We start from the raw sequence: 23620 nt of genomic DNA on the forward strand, positions 1-23620 counted from the left end.
ATAAAGCCTGCGTCATGGATGTAAATCTAAAAAAGAAAGGGAAAACACACAAGAACAGTACCACTGCTGTGATGCTGGGTGCTGCCAGTTTGCAAAACCGAGCAAAGAACATACATACACGAGTGGGGAGTTGCCATGAGAATGTGAGTGGCTTTACGCCAAGTTTAGCTTTTATACATGATGATGTGAATGTGGAAACAGGCATACGCAACATTTTTGTGTGTACGCACTGTTTATACATGAGGCCCCAGCTGTTTGACAACATGCTTTAAGTGTATAAAACGATGAAGTGAAACTTGTTGCTAAAGATTATATTTCTGCATTTACACTTGGACTTATTCCCTGAAAATTGTATTGTAGTCAGTTATTAATAAAGTATCTATCTATCTATGAACATTATGAAAGGTTTCACCAAGTCATTGCAAAGATGGAAAAGTGGTATTGCAATCCATTAATATTTGCTGACTATTGTTGGATACTGAAACAAGAAGTATAAAAAGCTGAGTACCAATGTAAATCTGAAGCAAAACACTTATTAGCTCAACATGCAACATTAGCTCTAATGCAATGTGTCAGTATCATTATGAGATTAATCTGGCTAAATTCAACAAAAGTTAATTTCATATTTCTCCAAATTCCTATGTGACAGAATCAATGTGAAATTATATTTGTGTTCCACCTGAAGCTGTCAATTTGTTGTCCAGTGTTCTCAAATAATAACTGGAAAGCCTTAGAAAGAATGTCTGAGCAGCACTGGGCACAAGGCAAAAATTAATGTTGGGTCAGGCACCAGTACATTTCATGGTTAAATAGACAATAGAAATGGGCACATGCAAATACTACACAGACAGTGACCCAGTTGGGATAAAAAAAAAATGCCTTGAAATGTGTGTACACAACTTCCCACGCAAACGTCAGGATGTATAAAAGAAAATTTGATGCAAAAATTTGTGTATATTTATGGCAACTCTGACTCATGGTGCACAACATTTTGGATAAACTGGGAAATTATGACAACTTTGATCAAGCAGTGAAATGCAGCCAACGCAGCGAAATTATGATTTGCATGCATAATAATTCATATGACTGAACTGTTATTTTGTGTGTTGATGTGACAAATATATTACACCTGAAAGATGCTGAACATGAGGTATAGACTCTTATTTATTTCCCTTTTAGAAGGTCCAATGCTACGTATTTGCACTGAAGAAATTTTTTTAGTTTGGTTTTTATATTGGCTATCTGTTGCCACTTCTCAGAGAGCTGTCAGGATTATTTCCGTCGAGCTTTAATCCATCATGACTGCTGTGCTAGAAGCCTTTAAGAAACTGGTTAGGCACTACATCCAGTCTTTGTATGATGTGGTAAACATACTGTTTAAAAAAAAAAAAAAAAATATATATATATATATATGTAATCAGAGCACTTTACTTCACTCATATTGTTAACCATAAGGAGTTACATTCTATTAATGCTAAAGTCATCCAAGATGTGATTAACAAACATTGCACCTCAGTTGCCTGTGTCAACCCATGGTTCATTTATTTCGAGGCAAAGTACCTTTATGAGATATGATGGCATTGTATGTCATTGCTGGTTTGTTGGTAAGGTTAATGGCTGAGCCCTCAGTGTTTCATATGGCCTGTACAATTTATTGTAACAGCAATCATGTCATTACATGTGCTGAGACATAGTGGCTACCCACTCAGATGATGGTATCTTACACCTTTCCCAGACCCCCAGGCTGTAGGGGAGAGGTGCTATAATGCTCCACATAATCTTGCAGTCTGAGTTGTGGAACACAAACAGATTCTCTTGAACGCAGGTCTCAACATATCAAGAGGGAGAGGCCGCTGTATGAGCCAATGAAGTTCTGCAGCATCATAAATATATATGAGGCTGATTAGCATGCTCCATATATGGATTTTTCAGGGTGGCAATTGAGGCGTGCTCACATATGCATAATTACAAGGTGATTGTGATTTATAAATGGTTAATTGTGTAGAAATGTGCCAACGCCTAATTTTTATAAATCTGATTTCTTGGTTTTTTTTCCATACAAATTTTTGTGTAAATATTTTCAGGCTTGAATGTACATAAAGTTTTATAATTGAGGCACCAGAATTTTAGATTTGTGAGTCAACATTGCTAAGAAGTATGCCACACATGTATTCCTTAATACGGAGGTGTCAAGCTCAGATTCTAGAAGGTACAGTGGCTGTAGGTTTTTGTTCTAGCCACTTTCCTAATTAGTAACCAATTATTGATTGAACAAACATCTTTTGCCTTAATTTTAGCTGACTTACTTTTTATAGATTAAGAACCCTTATTTGTTTCTTGTATCCATTAACCAGTGGTCAAATAATAAAATGATGACAAGTGAGCCAACTGATAACCAGAAAACGTGATCTCATTTGCACTTGTGTGTCCATCATAGAATATGATATAGTGTATATGATATAAAAAAAATCTTAAATGAAAACAGCAAAGGTTTAAGAACTATAGGTCTGCATTTTGGTTGATCTTCTCAGAAAAAAGAGATCAACAGTCTTGAAAATGTCTGGTGGGGAAGAATTAAAGAATGGGGTTCATTAACCACACAAATTCGCTTCTAAGTAAAAAATCAGGTGTACAAAAAATGGTGGCCCACTAGAAACGGAGTATGAGACCCATAAGTAAGTTTGAAGAATAAGCAAAGGAGGAACAATGACTGTTCTGAATTATAGCAAATGAGTAAGTTCAATTTTAAGCAAAAGAAGTTGGTTATCAAGTAAAAAAGTGACTGGAATGAAACCCTGAAGTCTCTGTGGGCCTCAATGATATGAGTATGAAAACTTTGCTTTAAAATGTATAATTTTAAAATGTACCAGAGTTGTGTTAATCATTCCACAGCTTATCAATAATAAAATTGCAGGCAGTTTGTTTAAAAGATGTACTCTACAGAGAATTCTTCTGAGTTAAATCAGATCTTTAAAATTTACAGATTGATCTTATAAGGATTTAAGGGAAGCATGATGGAATTTGTTAATATGACAGATGACACTGCTTTCCTACCATGTGACAAGTGTCATTTATGCATACCTACAGGATGCTTTTTAGAAAATGGTACCTTAACCCAAATCAACTATTTACAAAAGTGCTTAAATAACTGAAAATGCGCCAGCTTCATTATCAGTAAGGATGAAGTACACTGAACTGGACAGTTATTTGTTATCATTTATTTCTCTAGGCCAGGGGTCTGCAAAGTCAGTCCTGGAGGGTCGTAGTGGTAGCAGGGTTTTGTTCCAATCCAGTTTCTTAGTGAGAAGTCATTTATTGCTCAAGCAATCCTTTTTATTCTTCATTTTAGTTGTCTCACTTGTTAAGATTCCCCACCCCTAATTTCATAAAAAGCTGCTTTCTCTCTTTTTAATGGCTACTTATTATGAATAAGATGCAAATGACAAAGGAGCCAGCAGTTCTCCATCTAAATTGTTTCCATTTACACCTGTGTATATTCATCATGAACTATCTGTTTTACTAACATATTTGGAAATAAACTGAAGAGAGAAAAGTGAAGGGCAGACTTACTCATCCGCTTCAGGCTACAAATCATTTGGATGATATCCTTGGAAAGGAAAACATCTATAATGTAAAAATGACTTGACATGGCAGAATGAAAGCACTAGCACGCTGTAAAATTAAATCAGATGTGTTATTGGCAAGGATTGGTTTTTAATTAAGCAATAGTGCTGGAACAAAAACTCTTTAGGACCAACAGACCCCTGCTCTTAGTAATGAATGTAAAACAATCCATTGGATTGCACTGGACTGGAAGTCCTAGCCTACGGGGCACAACAGTTGGTTTCTGCATAGTAGGGTTGGTTACTGAAAAACACAAGCAGTGAATAAGACAATGTTTAAAATTCCAGCAGAACTCACAATTTTGCAGACTGAAATACTAAGGCATGCATACATCATGGTAGGAATTTCCAGAGGAAAACATTTTGAGCAACAGTTAGATCATCAATTACTGTGCATATCTCAGTTACACAAGGGTCGTTCCAAAAGTATTGCCTTAGAAAATGAAAAGCTTTACTTTGTGAAAGCCCTATAGCATTTTCTCATACTTAGTTTCCTAAATTACACATCAGTCTGTCAAATTTAAGGTCATATTCTGTCACATACTGAAGCACAGTTAATAAGGAAAACCCAGAGTTACAATTAACATAATACAGTCTATCAAAATAGTCAATTAATTTTGTAGACTGTAACTATGTGGCCAAACGTTTGTGGACTATCACGCCTATCAGAGCTGGTTGGACATCCTATTCCAAAACCAAGGGTATTAATATGGAGTTGCCTACTTACTTTGTGGCTATAATATTTCCACACAATTTTGGAGTGTTTATGCAGGAATTTGTGCTCATTCAGACAAAAGAATAATTTCAGAGGTCAGGTACTGATGTTGAAAGAGATAACCTGGCTCAGGAAGATTGAGTTCCTCCATATCTTTTTTGACCTGGCTTTGTGCACAGGAGCACAGTCAGGCTGAAACTGCAAATGGCTTTCCTCAAGCCCTTGCCGCATAGTTGGAAGTTTAACTTTTGGTATGCTGCAGCACTAACAATATTCTTCATTGGAACCAAGAGGCCTGACCCAAACCCTGAAAAACATGGATTCCAGAAGGTAGCATTTTTCTAGCATTCACCAAACTCAGATTTTTCCATAATATTTTCAAATAGTAAAATGTGATTCATCATTCCAGAGAACACACCTCCACCAATCTAGAGTCCAATGGCAATATGGTTTACACCACCCACCTGACATTTAGTGATCATAGACTTGTGTGCTGTTGCTCAGCTATTGAAACCCATTTCATGAAGTTCCCGATGCACAATTCTTGTGCTGATGTTGCTTCCAGAGGCAGTTTGAAACTCTGTTGTGAGTGATGCAACAGATGAATGGCGATTTGTATATGCTATGTGCTTCAGCACTTGGCAACTCTGTGAGCCCACATGGTCTGTCATTTTGTGGCTGAGATCTTGTTGCTCCAAGACCCTTCAGCTTGCCAATAACAGCACTTATAGTTAACTGTGGAAGACCTAGAAGAGCACACATTTCACATACAGACATGTGGCAAAAATGGCATCCAAGCCCACACTCTTCACAATGACCCATTGTACTTTGAGGATCCAGATAAAATATTCACAGATATAGAATGTTAGAAATATTACAAAGAGTCAGTGACTGGGAGCTAAACTCAGTCTCTTAAGATGTCCACTCTAACCACTGGGCCACCGTGACACTCCCTATCTAATTATAATAAATTACTATATTTTGTAAAGTGTTCAACTTGCTTATGAGAAAGGCAGATGTGCATAAACATCTAATATGTTGTATTTAAAAAAAATAATTGTAGTTTCTATTTTCATTTATTATATGTGTAATTACTGTAATGTGATAACAGTAAATGTAATTGCATCACACTAATTCAGCAGTGCTGCAATCTGAGAAAGTCTGCAAACTACTTTAAAGTTAACTCCTAAATTCTCAATAAGTGAAGGTGTAATGTGATGTATCAAATATACTTTTATCTTCTTCTTCTTTCGGCTGCTCCCATTAGGGGTTGCCACAGCGGATCATCTTCTTCCATATCTTTCTGTCCTCTGCGTCTTGCTCTGTCACACTCATCACCTGCATGTCCTCTCTCACCACATCCATAAATCTTCTCTTAGGCCTTCCTCTTTTCCTCTTCCCTGGCAGCTCTATCCTTAGCATCCTTCTCCCAATATACCCAGCATCTCTCCTCTGCACATGTCTAAACCAACGCAATCTCGCCTGTCTGACTTTGTCTCTCAACCGTCCAGCTTGAGCTGACCCTCTACTGTACTCATTTCTAATCCTGTCCATCCTCGTCACACCCAATACAAATCTTAACATCTTTAACTCTGTCACCTCTAGCTCTGTCTCCTGCTTTCTGGTCAGTGCCACCGTCTCCAACCCATATAACATAGCTGGTCTCACTACCATCCTGTAGACCTTCCCTTTCACTCTTGCTGATACCCGTCTGTCACAAATCACTCCTGACATTCTTCTCCACCCACTCCACTTTGCCTACACTCTCTTTTTCACTTCTCTTCCACAATCCCCATTACTCTGTACTGTTGAACCCAAGTATTTAAACTCATCCACCTTCACCAACTCTACTCCCTGCATCCTCACCATTCCACTGACCTCCCTCTCATTTACACACATGTATTCTGTCTTGTTCCTTCTGACCTTCATTCCTCTCCTTTCTACAGCATATTTCCATCTTTTCAGGATCTCCTTAACCTGCTCCCTACTCCCTATCCTGTCTAATCGAATACAGTATTGTTTAGTGTTTCTAGTGGCACAGGCCAGAGCTACAAAATGTTAAAACAAACCTTGTAGTCTTAATTCAGAACCAGATTACTTTCTATAACAAGTCCAATGAGAAATATAAATATGAAGCCGCTAGATCACAGCTGCAGTTTAGAATCCATACTTTTATATGAAGCGTATTAATACAAAATTCTGGTGGTTTTAAACAAATTGCTGATTAGCTTCTTCAAGGTTTTTCTCATAAATATAGTACATACATATGAATGTTTTTAATTTTCCAGTACTTAAAAACTGAAGATTTATGGTGGATCTGCTCTGTTAAATGGCAAACATCTTTCTAAAATACACAACTATTAACTTAATAAATATGAAAGCTACTAAAGATGGCAATTGGTAGCATCATATCATCAAAGTACATTTTTCTATAAAAAACAAAGAAAATGGCAAACAAACTTTTACTTTTTCTTTCACCAGCTTTGAATTATTAGGAGTCAGACTGCATTTTTTTGCCAAAATGTATCCTGGGAAACCTCAGGCTCAGGGTACAAAATATAGCAGTGTGCCTTTAAATAAATCTGAATTAGAGCCACCTTTGAGGTCAGAGTGCAAATAAAAATGCCAAGGAGAGTAAGATTTATATATTCACGTTTCACCACTTGGAAACTAATCTTTTGTAAAAGAATCAAAGTATGTGTCAATGTGAGAAACTCAATTCATAATGAATTATACTATTGACTGCAGATTTCTCTGTGGTCTCTTCAGGATCTAAGTGAGTCCTGAAATCAAAGTCATTTGATATAGTTCTATTTTTTTCTTGTTTTCTACACTAACATAATTTTTTTAAGTACAGGAAAATCACTGTCCACTATTATTGCACATAGTATTTATATGTTTTAATGTCACAGCTGATTAAATGTTTCACTGGCTCAGTACTTAATATTAAAACAAACACCTAATGTATACTTTTTTTTATCTTTTTCATGCTTTTCTGCAGGGATTTACAGATAGCACATTCACATTAGCTTACATAAGCTTATAATAATAACTGGCCATGTAGTAAATAAATGATACAAATTAAGCTGCAACATGATGAATTCCAAAGACTTCAAAGCAAGTGCAACCTACAGTGCACCAGAAAATCTGTTAACTTTCTGTACCTGAAATTAACAATGCTCAGTGTAATCCAGACAGATTTCTTCCAACTACTACAGATGAGAAAATAGTTTCTTGACAGGCTTGAATTCATTGTCTGGTAACATCTAAAAACATGCTACTCTCTCTATATAAAATCCTAAGCCTAAAAGTGCAACAATTTTATGTGATTTTTTATGTCACATTTTTTCTCACACTTTAAATCAGGCTTATTTTAAAACCTACATATATATGTTTGGTATCATTCTTTTCAGCATTTATCTAACTTTAATGTGATGTTGTTAGATTTTCAGATTCTTATTTTGTTTTTAAATTATAAACTTAAAAATATCAAGACCTCACGTCCCACGAGACAAGACATTATGCCAGGAGTTTTAACCATGTCCAGGGCTGGAAAGAAAAGACAAAGTGTAGATGACAAAGACAGCTGCTGTACAGGCTTTTAAATGTTTGAAGTGCCGCGCAAGATACAGATCACACGGCACGGCAGCAGCAAGCCAGCAGCTGATTGAACAAAAAGGAGGTAAAAAAACAAACTGTATTTGCTTCCCACTGTATCACCGTTTAAGAGGGAGTTTCGGAGGAGCTATTGCAATTCCTTTGGGCGCATTCAGTCCCTCTCTTTACAACGCGAGTGGCAACACCCTAGTCAGGAAACAAATAAGTGAAAATTCAGCATTTGTTCAATCCTGGAACTGTTATATTTCAAAGCATTCCACTTGAAACATACAGCATAGACTTCTAAAGAGGAGCAGTTGGCACCACAGCTCATCCAACCTGGCTATATTCGCTATAAAAATGAGCTGCCATTGTTCAGTAGTTTTACACTAAAGTAAATATCCAATATGATGGATTGGCATCCTATCCCAAGTTAATTCCTGTCTTGATCCTCATACTGCTGGCTCTACCAGGAATGGATTAAGCAAGTAGGATTATTATTGATGGATGGATTAGTGCATTAGTGTTCAGTGACTGGTCAGTCTGTTAAGGTATTGTAGTGGGATTTGCTTTTTAATATTCCATACTGAGTGGTTCAAGATACAATCTCTGGAAGGGCTGCAATGCATCATCTGTGATGCTACCTGGGGTCATTTGGTGTTTCTGGTCTTTCAGCATCAATTACCATTGTTGATCAGACCCCAAACTGCATCGCAGCAGTATCATTCTACAAGTCTGACCACTTAAACCAAAGCCACCTAATGGAGCAGCATCCAGAGTGGATTTTATGACTGTCCTCTTTACAGCTCCCATCATAACCAGCAGGTTGAATGCTCTGCAGAGTGAACATCCTGTGAAGTCCCAACAGTCATCTCTATTTGCTCACAACCTTGAGTCTGACACAACCCCTACCAGTTCCTGATATTTAGCCAGCTTTTTTTCTGTTCACTTCCTCAGTGTTCTTCTGCTCAGGGTACTGTGAGCTCCAACATGATCCATTGTTTGGTAGCTTCTGACAAGATGGTCATGTCTGAACATAAAGATGTTGAAATTATGCTGTTACGGAAATCTCAGTGTTTTGCCCAGCTCCACTTTGAGCTGCAGTCAGAAACTCGGTAGAAGAAAAGTGTGTATTCAAGCTGGCTTTCCTTCAAGGTTTCAATGCCCCAAGGCATTAACAGAATATATCCTCACTGTCTAGAAAAATAAATTATTTTTAAGAGAAGTATATTTTAAACAGTCAGCTGAGTTTCTTTAAAAAATGGTAAACACAAAGTATGCTGCTGTAAGTCATGTTGTTCAGAAGTAGTAATTATACTAAGGATCCTCTACATAATAGCTGTTTAATGTGATTACAAAAAGGAAATTCATTATACCAGATTTGTTCAGATTATTCTACTTTGATTATTACTTTTATGCAGCTGTAGCTGGGTGGCATCGTAACACAGTGGTTCAGGCTGCTGCTTCATAGCTTCAGGGACTTGTGTTCAATTGGAGTTTGCCTCCAAACAATCCAAGATTGTTAACCAATATTTTTTTGTCTACCTTTCCTGCTTAGCCTCTTCTTGTGATCAAGAGCACCAAACAGCCCAGGAGGATGCCAAACAACACAAGAATGAAGCAATTTTCATCCCAGAATGTGCAAATGGTGGGCTTTACAAACCAGTTCAGTGTCACCCTTCTACAGGCTACTGCTGGTGTGTACTTGTAGACACCGGGCGCCCAATTCCTGGTACATCTACTAGGTAAGAGGCCATATTCACCTGTAAGACTGTGTTTACAACAAATGTATTTTGAAAGGTTTCGTAACTGTAATGGAAATGTGAAAAGATCAATAAAATATGAAGAACTGCACTGATATGCAACCTGCAAACTCGACAGAAAAATCAACATCACATCAGGTTTAAATCTTGCAGCCCTAAATTGGATTAAACGGCTTTTGGGAATCTTATGTCATCCTAGAGTGCTAGTGCTAGAGTGTCAGGTTTAAAAATAAGGAAGCAAGAAACATTTTGTGGCAACTTGGAGGTCTAATTTCAAATCATATTGTCACACATCTTCTAACAAAATATTTGTTCTTATTTATAATGGAATAATTCTGACTATAACACTACCTTTCCAAAAGACTAAAAAATGGAATTTGTGTTTCAGAAACACAAATCTGTTTGCTTACAGCTTATATTTATGGGTAATCTGGTGGAAGTAAGAATTGTAAATCCAAGATCAAGCAATCCACACTGATACAAACTCACGTGCCAGTTTAATTAAGATTGAGTGTGATGTGCTGTGATGGACTATTACTCTGTCAGGGGTTGGTTCCTCTCTTGCTCTTGATGTTACTGTAAAAGCTCTGGTGTCATTCATTCTGCATTTGGTTAAACGCTACTAATATCACAATGAAACTGAGATCAAGTAGTCCTTTTATCATTGGATTACTTAATCTGTTATAATTTTCATTGCCTGAAATTCCATTAGATTGTGAGGCAGGTCACCCAATTATTGGAGCTGACGTGAATGATTTGGAAAGATCCTGCCCAAGTGCAATGTTGAAGACACAAGAAATCATCAGAGTTGATTAAACCACCTGCTTCAGTCAGACTTTAGTGGATCAGGGAAGTTAGTTCCTTGAACATCTACACAAGCTGCCCCAGCACCACCTTTTAAATAAGAATAAAGAAACAGAAGACAAGAGAGAGTCTTCATGAGTATGATCTTTGCTAGAGGTCTTGGAGAGATGTCTAAATATATGTGTTCTTATCTAAGAATTGTTTTAAAATGTTTCATACATCCAATTTCTGATCTAATGATCAATGTTGGCTTTATATGTTCCACCCATCCATTTATTAATCTTTTGATCCAGTTCCACAGAAGCACTGGACACAAGTTTGACGCCAGTCCATCAAATGACAAATTCATATAAACACACCCAGTTTGAGAGTAGCTGATTGGCCTAAACTGTATTTCTTTCAAATACACATAGAAAAACAGTCAAAGAATACACACTGGCAGTGCCTGGACATGAACTTGAACCCAGAAATCTGGAGCTGTATGATAAACTTCCCATTTTCAAAATACATTTAAATTGCGAGGAGCCAGAGTGCTGTGGTGGCTAGCATGGCTGCCTCACATCTCCTGGGTGTTGAAATCCCAGCCCTTCTGTGTCTCTTCCTATCATTTATTTAGACTGTCTTGATGTCAATCTGGGTACAGGGCGAGTAGGAGTGTGACCCGACATTTGCGCGATAGACATATGCGCGCCAACAAAATAGCGCAGATTAAAATGCACCGTCAAAATCGTGCCGACAAAATCGCGAAAATTTCTTTAAATATGAATTACTAGTTTGAAGCATATATAATAATGTTTATTTTAGAAGTCAATATTATGAGACACGCAGATAGTCCTTAAGATCACGTCCTGTATATGTAGGAAGAATTGCAGCAAGGGTGTCCCACTCTCTTGGCCTCTCTTGCGATTTTGTCGTGGCGATTTTGTCGACGCGCATTTCTCGAAAACTAGTCAGCGGGTTTGTCGGTGCTCAGTTGTCTGTCGCGGTTTTGTCGGTGAACCGAGTAGAAGTATCACTGTTTTACTTATTTCTCAAAACATCTCTACACTTTTCATATGGCTAAGGAATATTAAATTAGCTTCAGTCATTACTCAGGGTTAGCTTCTGCACTAAAACCAGCGCTATCAGAAAATCTACTGCTTCTCTTCAACCGTGGATTAGAAAAGTAGGTTCAGGAAACAGATGAATGTGGACATTTACTTTGTGGCTGAATTGTCTAACAGTTGTTACATTCACTTTATGTTATATATTTATAATGAATGTTCCATAACCTTAACTGATTAACTTATTGTTTGTAATTGAACATCCAACTGACAAAACTGCTACAACGGAATGATTTTTTAACAAATTACTGTATTTCAAACACATACTGCATTGACCCTTGGAGATGGAAGACTGAAATGCACAGAAGTAAACAAGTCGAGAAGATCATCACTGCTTACTTCAGTGTTACTTAATTTACAATTCAGTTCAGCTCTCATGGAGGGATGTGTGTTTGACATCACTTAAGTCTGAATGCAGTATGAGTTATTTTCCAAAGTTTTGTTCTGGAGTCTACATTGCAACATCTTGCAGCATTATATTCATACACGTAAATATGTGTGGAATATAAATAATTAAAACTTTGTTTTCATTAATTAGACAATGTTAATTTTACATAAAATTCTTTAAATTAAAGATATGAAATGCATAACAACTAGCATATCTATTTCACCCCCACAGAAACACCTGGCTACACCACGACTAATACATTCAATATGTAATGCTGCTATATTTACATAAAAAATGAGAAAGATGGAGAATAAAGTGTGTGCTTTCTGTCTAGAAATGCAGTTATGATATGTATGCTGATTAGGTGGCTTGCATGACTTATACTATATATATACAGTATATATACTGTATGTCATTCAGACTCCTGTACAGAACAACATCCTATTTGTGTGTACCACCTGGAATCTATTATTACAAAATTTTCTAGTCTGACAATAATTTACCCCATAGTGTTTCTCAACAGTCCTTCAAACTACTAATCTGCCAGCGTTAGTTCCTTTAGGCTTTATGTGCTACAGCCTGATTTAAAAAAGGTTATTTTATAATATAAACTTCAAATGCAGTTATAAATCAGAGAGAGGCACATGAGAAAGACATCTTGGGAAGATTTAATGCCTCTTGAGCTTTGTGGGCTATATCTTGTGAAAATTCATGCTGTTGAGAGAGATTCTCTTCATACTGGCTATGCAGGACTTTTTTCAGTGAGCTTTTCAGCTGTTCGCTTGCTTATCACTGAACGTGATGTTCATTTAAGTCAAAGCCAGCTGGATGTGTTCCTTTGCTGGATAATTGTGATTTTCTAGCATGTACACTTCTTTCAGAGTGAATCTGTTTAATTCTGCCTGTCGCTTAAGAATTCAATTTAATTTTATTTCGAGTGGCTAGCTTCCTTTATCAATTTGTTTGCAGTCAGTGCTTTTTCAGTCTTGAGTAACATTTGAAAATCTTGCGGAATGTTACCTGCTTTGTAATACAATGTAAAATTAGTATTAATGTTTTGATCACTTCAAAAGTGAAATTATAAAAAGCCAATTTAAAATCTACTCAAAACTACATTCTTATAAGTCAGCAATACACTCAATTCAGTTTGTAAAATATTTACTATTATTTTTGATTAGACAAAATGAGAATTAGCAATATGATACATTATGCTCTGCAAATAACTATTATGTGCTTATAGATATTTTCCATATGCTTCTACATATAAATGGCTGTAATTAGGTATTCACTGGTCAAAAATACAAAGTCTATATGTCTGTTATTAAACATCCATCCTGCTATATCCTAACTACAGGGTCACAGGAGCCAATCCCAGTGCACAAGGCAGGAAACAAACCCCAGGCAGGGCGCCAACCCACTGCAGGACACTCACACAAACACACGGGACAATTTAGAATCGCCAATGCATCTAACCTGCATGTATTTGGACTGTGGGAGGAAACCCACGCAGACACGGGGAGAACATGCAAACTCCACGCAGTGAGGACCTGGGAAGCGAACCCGGGTCTCCTAACTGTGAGGCAGCAGCGCTACCCACTGCGCCACTGTGCCACCCAGTTATTAAATATTGATTAGTTAAATAAGACTTAAATACAGTATGTCTTATGCTATGTTTTGGCTAGTTAAAATGGCATTTTAGAAATCCTTTATTGAAACACATTTTGGACAGATAGATAGATTCTTTCAGTATATCCCGAGTCTCGACACTTCAGGCTGCCATCAAGTATGACGAAGAAGAGAAGTGGATGCAAATTTGACAGATGCTCAGCATGGCATACATTAGAAACATTATTACAAACAAAAAAAACATACTTCTGTCCTACTATTTTATGAACCCATGTTTTACTATATGAGGCTATAAAAGGAAATAAAGGCCTATCCTGGAAGCAAACTGGGCAAGTCACAAAACAATAAGTAGAGTTACATTCATTTTTATTCATCTCCAAACCTAAATGCAACCCCATGTATAGTCAAGAGTAACTGGAGTCAATCCTAACTGCAGTTAACACAACACAGAAACCAGATGAATATGACACCATTTTAACTCACACCACACACACTCATACCGGAGAAATTATGAGATGTCAGTCACCCCACAAATGTCTTAAGTACTTGTGGTTACCAGCTCCTGGATTTTGTGTTTTTGTTTTACTCCGTATTGTTTGTGTTACACCAGCAAAGGTCATGCACACTCATTCCAAGCCCATTCTGGCAACATTATGGACAAAGAACCAGCTCTGAATGAGGTATCATTACTAATTATCCTTTAACACTAACACACACACACACACACACACACACACACACACGCCACTTTAGAATCAGATGTGCAAACTTCATACAAGCATGAGATCCAGACCCAGAATGTAGAATCTATGAGGTAACAGGGATAATAACAGTGTCACCACAATATGTAATTATGACATCTTAGAATATTATATATTAGATAGATAGATAAAGGAGGCCCCGTAGCATTCCTTGATGCACTTCTGCTGAATGATTTTTTGCCTGAAAGTACTCAGTGTTAGTGTGTCAGAGAGAAGATGTGCAGCATTGTTTATAATGGCACTCAGTTTTATCTTCAGTCTCTCCTTCACTACTCCCTCCAGGGGGTCAAGAGTAATGCCCATGACTGAACCTCTCTTTTAAATTAGTTTGCTGCCACATTTGAAGTGATATAACTGGCCCAGCACATAAAGACGTAGAAGATCACATTGGCCATCATAGAGTTGTAAAACATGTAAAGGATGTCACTGTCCACATTAAAGGATCACTGCCTTTTTTATATAGTCCTCCTATATTACAAGACCAGTGTACTGTAGTTTCTCATTAATGTGGACTCTCGGTCATCTGTAATATTGCACCATTTCCACAGCCATTCCCTGAACAATGACCAGGAATAGTGACACTTTGTTGCGCCAAACTCAGTAACCTATTTCTTGGTTTTGCAGATTTTAAGCTGCAGGCAATTCCTTCTGCATCAAGAAACAAAGTCCTCCACCTGACTCCTGTACTCTGTCTCACCTACCCTGTCAATCCACCCCATTAAGTGCAGACTAATCCGAGGATTTCTGCACATGATATGGCCTAGTGCTACATATACAGAAAAGGAGATGTAGTTCTTCAGCCTCACAAACTACGGTCTGCCCAACAGATAGTCCATTATTCAAGATATCATAGGCTCGTCCATCGGCATATCCCTGACCTTAACCATTAAGAAGGATGACTAGACAGTATTGAATATATCTGTAACTCTGATTTTGACAGGTGAAAATGTAATTTTAGATATCTGGAATTCAATGTGCATTTGATATTTTTTTTTACTTCACCTTATACAATTTCTTGTATTAGGAATTTGTTATTTTTCACATACCATTTGGGGTCAGAGATTGTACAGCACCCCTGGAGCAATTGAAGATTAAGGGCCTTGCTCAAGGGCCCAGCAGAGTTGGATCTCTTTTGGCAGTGAGGGGGATTTGAACCGGCCACCTTCAGGATACCAGCACAGATCCTTAGCCTCAGAGCTACAACTCCTCCACAGATATTATTGAGACACAAAGATGTTTGTGATTTCAGTTTGGATTTGTCAAAATGTAACTTTAGATATCTGAAATAATTGCAATTAGAGACATCTCAAGAAGGTAGTAGCACAAGACATAAATGTGAAACTGGCTGGTCATAGTTTTTTATATAATGAACTCCATCCAAAAAATGTATAAATACAATGATACAGGTTTTTTATCAAGTAGGTCACACCAAAGTTCTGTGATTTTAGTAAATGAGCAGTGTTTGATTTTGAAGGCCTGTGTGGTACACTGTCCACCATAACCAAGGCCATGGTCAGGATTACATTTATTACAGAATACTCACTGGCAGACTGTGTCATGATTCTGTGATTGTGAGTCAGTTGACTACTTCTTCTAATACATTAATATGACTTCCTGATTTCTATACTTTAATACGATGTAGTCTTTATTTTTTTTTTCTATTTAAATAAGTAATTTTCACTTATACTGTAAGTTCATGCCAGCCCAGTTTTGATCTTTGGAAGATTTTGAAAGTGCAGAAAGTATTCTGATAAGTGACACATTAAAATAGTCAATAACTGGCCTCTGGAAGTCTGAACAGATACTTTGTAAAACTTTAAGACCTGATTTTTGTGTCTTTGGAAACACTATTACTGCTGAGAACTGGGAACTTGGGAACTTCTCTGTTTTTTGTTTGTTTGTTTGTTTTTTGCTGTGAATAACTTTTATTGGTTTGTGAAACTTTTATATTTTTGAACTTTAGTTTCATGTATTGATTTGAACTATTTTTACTAAGTTTGAAAAAGTTAAATAATTTTTCATTTCAATCCAAAGACATGCAGGTTAGGTGGATTGGTGATTCTAAATTGGCCCTAGTGTGTGCTTGGTGTGTTTGTGTGTGTCCTGCGGTGGGTTGGCACCCTGCCTGGGATTGGTTCCTGCCTTGTGCCCTGTGTTGGCTGGGATTGGCTCTAGCAGACCCCCGTGACCCTGTATTCGGATTCAGTGGGTTAGACAATGAATGGATGGATGGATGGATGCAACACATGCCAAAAAACCTTGCCGGAGTTCTAGGGAATGCCCTTCTGATAACAGGTAAAAAATTACAATGCAGCAGTGTCAGCTGTTTTGTCCGAGATACAGATTCACTGAGCAAACTAATGCTCCTGGAGAGTTTAGTATTCGATATTCTGCTTTTGACTCATTTGCACATTTGTCTTAACTCATTTTGTATCTTAGTGTTTTGTCTCTTGTTATTACGTATATATGATTTTCTTGGTAAATGACTTTTGCGATTGTATTCAAACTAAGTCCTTGTGGTAATATGAGTTGTGGGAGGGTATTGATTGCTTAATTCACTAATGGTTTTAATTGATTTTAGCACAATTCATTGTTTTTAATCATGTCAGTGCAAGATGTTCACATGCACTGGTTGAATAGACGATTACTGTTTGAGCAGTGCAGTAATTGGCAAATTCCTGCTGTGAATCACGTTGAGATGAATAATGGGAGTGGGTTAGGGCAGGAAAGGAGGGTTGTTTTCTGAGAGGGAAAGTGACAGACAGCATGATTGTTGTAAGAGAGGCATGGGAGTGAGAGTAAAGAAAGGGGTGCATCATTCAGGATAACTATTTAACTAAGAGCAGGGCCGAGGACTGCATGCAGTCTCCAGGTGGTGACAAAGATCTAGTCTTCTGTGTAGCAGAGCAGGTGAGATGGGGAGAGGCCACTGGAGCTTGCTGAAGGATGAAGGTTTGGACATAGCAGTATCCATAGAAGGGTAAGGTGCCCTGGGAGCTGTGGCAACTGATAGCAGTGCAGTTTGGGGATGCAATGGGATGTGTCAAGTTGACTTCTGGCATCTTTTTTATTTATTTATTTATTTATTAAATTTATTACAATCAATACATAGCAATCAAGTTTTTACAAAAAAAAAGAATTATGTTAAGAACATAAAGCATCTTGATGTGGACAGAGAGATAGATATCGAAGAAAAGAAACAAAAAAGGGTTTTACCTCTCCACTATTCGGGCTTTTAGTGTGTTTAATTGGATTTTCTATTTATTGATGTTCACCCCAAAAAAATGATTGTTTTAATGCACGATTTTATGGGATTTATTTTTTGAACTATTTATTGACTTTTGAATATGCACTCTCTGCATTTTGTATTCTCTGTTTTAACCTTAAAACTGTTATTCTTCTGATTTTCAAGTCTCTCTTGTCTGCTCGCTTGCCCTGGTCCATCGTCAACTCATGACTACTGATTTCCCAGAAATGAAGGGTGTGCCTAAGAATGCTGGGTCATCCCAGTCCTCCGATGAGAGAAAACAGTCTTTGTATCATTACATTTATATGAATTAACAATCATTAATATAAAATAAGACAACACAAAACTTTCCTTTGTGAAACTACTCTTATAATTATTGCTAACAAAACTGACAATCAAATTCATACTTGAATTCTAATAACAGTAATTAATGATTAAATGCTGGAATCGTAAGATTGAGAGGCACCTTAAAATTGCCCTGATCTAAATGGGTGAGAAACTTTGAGCATCACCTCCATTGGGCTGGCATCCTTTTACTTGAGCAGACCTTTTATTTTTAAGGTGAACTTCATGTGGCATTCAATTAGATGCGTACCTTTGAAAATTGCCCAATTTCATGCAAATGTTGACTCTTATACTAAGATTTTCTTACTGAGGTACAGCAGTGATTAACATTGGTGTTTCACAGTATTGGTTTGAATCCTGTCCTGGGCACTGTCTGTGTATGTAATTGGCAAACTCCCCTGATGTTATTGCACATTTTCTCCATATACACAGTTTTCTCCTTACACACCAAAGATGTGTAGTTTAGGTTGACTGGCAACTCTCAATATAAAAGTGTAATTGTATTTTGCGATGGAATGTTAGATTGGCTTAATTGATAACCAGTTCATGTATAGTTTCTATATTGTGTGTCATGTAGCAGGGATGGACTCCAGGTCCCTGGAACTCAGCATTGTAATAAGCTACTTCAGAGGAGGAGGAGAGGAGAGGTTAGGAGCACACACTCATACAGTGCATTGCTACACTCACTACATGACAAACCAACTCAGGATCCCAGAATAGGACCTGAGTGCAGCCATACAAAGGGTGACCACACTAGTTCAGATGGAGTGGAACAGTGTGAGGTTTTTTTTTAATGGTGGCTGGAATGCAAATTCTGCCACCAACCCCCAGGTTTTCCCTGCAGGTTGGAAGGCCTACATACAGGGCTGGATGCAAATTAACGTCATACCCAGGAAGGAGCAATTGCAGGTTAAGGGTCTTGCTCAAGGGCCCAAAAGAATAGAGTCTCTTTTGGCGTTTGCGGGTTTCGAACCGGCAACATTCCATTTGCCAGTGCAAACCCCTAGCTCCAGAAAATGAATGAATTACTACTGAAGTAAACATTTGGTATTGTAGGTTTTTGCTTGCTCTGGGTTTCAGACGAAACATGAACATGCAATCTTAACACTTACTATGCCGTACAACTATACAGCCTTCGTTGCTTTTATGTGAATCATTTGATTCACTTTAATATTTGAAAGTATCAAAATGTTCTCTTTCTCACACATTCCTCCACTAATCAGAGGAACATGTACTTAGTTTATCCAAGAGATGCAGAATGGCCATTTACAGTTGTCACATGCAGTGTATTTATTAACAAGCTTTCTTCTTACTACATTGACATTGATCATAATCATAAGTTAACCCGAACAGACTATTTTAAGTTTAATACTAAACAAAGTAACCACACTTATTGGCATTTTACACTGGATTACTGTGATATCATTGAAAGAAAAGCTTTTGATGAGAAATACACCTTTACTCTTAAATACATTGTCACTGTTGAGTATAAATTAACATTAACATCTGAATTACTCCAATGGAAAGTTACTACTGTAGACCTGCAACAGACTATCAAGTTGACGCACTACTAGATGACACATGCCAGCAGAACTGAGCAAATGTATTAGAGATAAAACAGGAGGCTTACAAGCGAAACAATACGTAATGAGTCAGAGAGCCACAGAGAAGGGTATCAGATTAATCGGTGATCAGGCAATTTGCCAGACACTACATTAGCACTCACAACTTGGGTAATTCTCTTTGACTCATTTTCCAGCTGATTTACGTTCCATCCATTTTGGGTATTAAAGCAAATTCTATGCTCCTTGGTCCAAAACAGGCACCCTTTTTGTTCTGTGCACATAAATACATTACATTACACAACTAATAGATCCTTGACTGTTAGGAAAACAAGCTGAAATGTTTTGATTGCATTTTGGACAAAGAAAGGACAATTACTGAATTGAAAGAAAAGCAGAGTTCCTCCTCCGGATCGCTCTTGAAATTGCTTACAGCAGGATTTATGCCAGGAAATACTGGAAAGGCAAAATTGTATCTCTTGTAACAACCGACTTTGATAATTTAAAAATTACCGTTGACATGGATCTAGGCTTATTGACCACAGTTGAGCTTATCTCTTGAAGATTCAGGAGAGGTGATGGGTCAAGGGAAACACTGGACCATTCTGTACTGTATTAATTAAGCTGCATCAACACTATCATTTGAAAATAAGCTTCTTATGAGACCAACTCTGCACTTGTTTTAATTTTAGAATTATTTTTTTACCCTAGTATATGTTTTAGCTTTTCAAAGTTCCTCATGATTTATTTATTTATTTTTCTTGTAGAACCTAAATGATTCAATATGTCTTTTCTAGTGAATTGCTGTAAAACATTATTATAGAAAATGTGCACTCCTTTAGCTGAGCTTCCTAAACCCTTCTCATTTTATTAGTTATCCACACAAAATTGGAATTGCTTTGAACATCTTCCTGATTGAAACCATACAGCAAAAAAAGTGACTGTTGTAACATCTGAGGGATAATTCTTACAGCTGAAGCCCTCATAAGGCTAGTATCATGTACTATTTCAGTTTTATGAGATGGTAAAATAGTTTTAAAACATATTTTTAATTCACTGGTATATGGTATATAATGGTTTTTATGCCTCTTATCTATACTAATAAAAGGCAAAGCCCTCACTGACTGACTGACTGACTCACTCACTCACTCACTGACTCATCACTAATTCTCCAACTTCCCGTGTAGGTAGAAAGCTGAAATTTGGCAGGCTCATTGCTTACAGCTTACTTACAAAAGTTAAGCAGGTATCATTTTGAAATTCTACACGTAACGGTCGATAACGGTCGACAACATCCGCCATGTTGAACTTTCTTATTTATGGCCCCATCTACACGAAATTTGGTAGGCGGCTTCCCTGCACTAACCGAAACCGATGTACTTACTTATTTTGATGGTATGACGCCACTGTCGGCCGCCATATTGAACTTTCCAACATCACCAATTCTTCAACTTCCCGTGTAGGTAGAAGGCTGAAATTTGGTACTTATTTCGGTGGTATGATGCCACTGTCGCCTGCCATATTGAACTTTTAACGGAAACTGATGTACGTACTTATTTCGTTGGTATGACACCACTGTCGGCCGCCATATTGAACTTCCAACGTCAATAAGTCTCCAACTTCCCGTGTAGGTAGAAGGCTGAAATTTGGCAGGCTCATTCCTTACAGCTTACTTACAAAAGTTTAGCAGGTTTCATTTCGAAATTCTACGCATAACGGTCATAACGGTCAACAACATTCGCCATATTGAACTTTCTTATTCATGGCCCCATCTTCACGAAATTTGGTAGGCGGCTTCCCTGTGCTAACCGAAACTAATGTACATACTTTTTTCAGTGGTATGACGCCACTGTCAGCTGCCATATTGAACTTTCCAACGTCACTAATTCTCCAACTTCCCGTGTAGGTAGAAGGCTGAAATTTGGTACTTATTTCGGTGGTATGATGCCACTGTTGCCCGCCATATTGAACTTTTAACGGAAACTGATGTACGTACTTATTTCATTGGTATGACACCACTGTCGGCCGCCATATTGAACTTTCCAACGTCACTAATTCTCCAACTTCCCGTGTAGGTAGAAGGCTGAAATTTGGCAGGCTCATTCCTTACAGCTTACTTGCAAAAGTTTAGCAGGTTTCATTTCGAAATTCTACGCGTAACAGTCATAATGGTCAACAACGTTTGCCATGTTGAACTTTTTTATTTACGGCCCCATCTTCACGAAATTTGGTAGGTGGCTTCCCTGAGCTAACCAAAACCAATGTACGTACTTATTTCGGTGGTATGACGCCACTGTCAGCCGCCATATTGAACTTTCCAACGTCATTAATTCTCCAACTTCCCGTGTAGGTAGAAGGCTGAAATTTGGCAGGCTCATTCCTTACAGCTTACTTACAAAAGTTAAGCAGGTTTCATTTCAAAATTCTACGCGTAATGGTCATAATGGTTAACAATGTCCGCCATGTTGAACTTTCTTATTTATGGCCCCATCTTCTCGAAATTTGATAGGCGGCTTCCCTGCACTAACCAAAACCAATGTACGTACTTCTTTCGGTGGTATGATGCCACTGTTGGCTGCCATATTGAACTTTTCAACAGTCTTTGTTACTTATGGGCCCATCTTCAAGAAATTTGGTACACGGGTTCCCAACGCTAACTGAATCCTATTTACGTACATATATACGTCCGTAGCCTGCAGCTCAGTCACAGTGTGAGGCGGCGTTGGGTCCTCCATCCCAACGCCTCCCATGTTGTTGGCTGCCTGCCTATATAAGACCATCCATCGCTCCGGTCTCTACATTCCCTTCCTTGCTTCGCCACGGGATTCATGTTTCCCTACTGATAACTACAGCCTTTTTGTTTAATCCACGGCTTCTCCACTGTTTTATTGTTTGTTTATTACAATTATAGTTATTGTATAGGTATTTTAGACTTACTTTACATTTCTCAGGTACCCATTTCCTTTATCATTCCAACCCCCATTACCATGTCTATCAAGGTGATCACTATCAATCAAAGAACTGTCACTTACCAAGTGGTTTCCATGCCCGGAGATGGCACCTACTTTTTCCATTCTCTTTGTCACATATTGCACGGCCATATCAGGCTCACTCTTGATATCTGGAGGAACATTGTGTCATATGTATTGAATGACTGAGACAGGTTCAAGGTGTGGACTGATGACGGTACAGGAGATAATTATACTACACAGGAGCACTAGAAGAGTGAAATGCTTAAGCCCTTCACCTATGGTTCTGCATGTGAGTTGATGGCTGCCGCTGAATTGTTCGGTTGTTCGCCAAATATTTTACACCTTTCGACAACCGCCAATGCCTTTTAAACATATTACATTCACAGGTGACGATTTCAGTAGTGGACACATTGATGTTTATGAATGTTTAAACTCTCAAAAGCTGGATGTGATTTTATCGATGAAACCGGTTGTGTGCTTACAACGCTTGACAGATGCCGAATGTCACTTCAACACAACAAATTCTGCAAATACTGTCATAATTAAAACAAACCATGAAACTGAAACCAATTAAAGAGTAAGCTCAGCGCACAGCTTGGTCATGTTACAACCGGAGGGCCGAACTGACAACATGGTATACAAAGAGATCCTTAACAAATAATTATTGGCATATTTTCCCTCAGTTTAAAAAGGTTTAATTTTCTTCTTAATAAAAATTTGAATGCAGTACTTTGCCGCTGCGAAGCGCGGGTATTTTGCTAGTCACTAATATAAGAGTAAAATATATAAGTAAAAAACATAATTGCATAATACTGTACTTGTCATGGAATAGTGCATACACATCAAACAATCACTATATACAGGAGGCCATATATGTTTAGTACAGGAGGCCATATACTGTATGTTTACTACTGGTGAAGTGTGAACATCATTGTAGTGTTTGTCATGTTTATCACTCGGACATAGCAACATATTTATATACTGAGTGAGTGTGAAGTTTCTAACTGACTTCTTACAAGTATACATTATTTGAAAATCCCTGAAGAGTTGTATTCTCACTCAGTCTTTTCTTAAGCCAGCTTTGCACTACACAGGTTTTCTCTATGATTTTCAG

The 23620-nt window shown here is 37.7% G+C and overlaps 1 protein-coding gene across 4 annotated transcripts in view; it reads left to right on the forward strand.

Annotated features, from left to right (window-relative positions):
- Positions 1-23620, forward strand: part of smoc2 (SPARC related modular calcium binding 2) — a 220189-nt gene that overhangs the window by 157552 nt on the left and 39017 nt on the right. For all 4 annotated transcript variants that reach the window (XM_039738220.1, XM_039738219.1, XM_039738221.1 and 1 more), the window contains one exon: positions 9494-9680. In XM_039738220.1, coding sequence (XP_039594154.1) covers positions 9494-9680 — 187 coding nt within the window. The remainder of the gene's footprint in view (positions 1-9493; positions 9681-23620) is intronic.

The sequence above is a fragment of the Polypterus senegalus genome, chromosome 16 (assembly GCF_016835505.1).
Source record: "Polypterus senegalus isolate Bchr_013 chromosome 16, ASM1683550v1, whole genome shotgun sequence".
NCBI lineage: Eukaryota > Metazoa > Chordata > Cladistia > Polypteriformes > Polypteridae > Polypterus > Polypterus senegalus.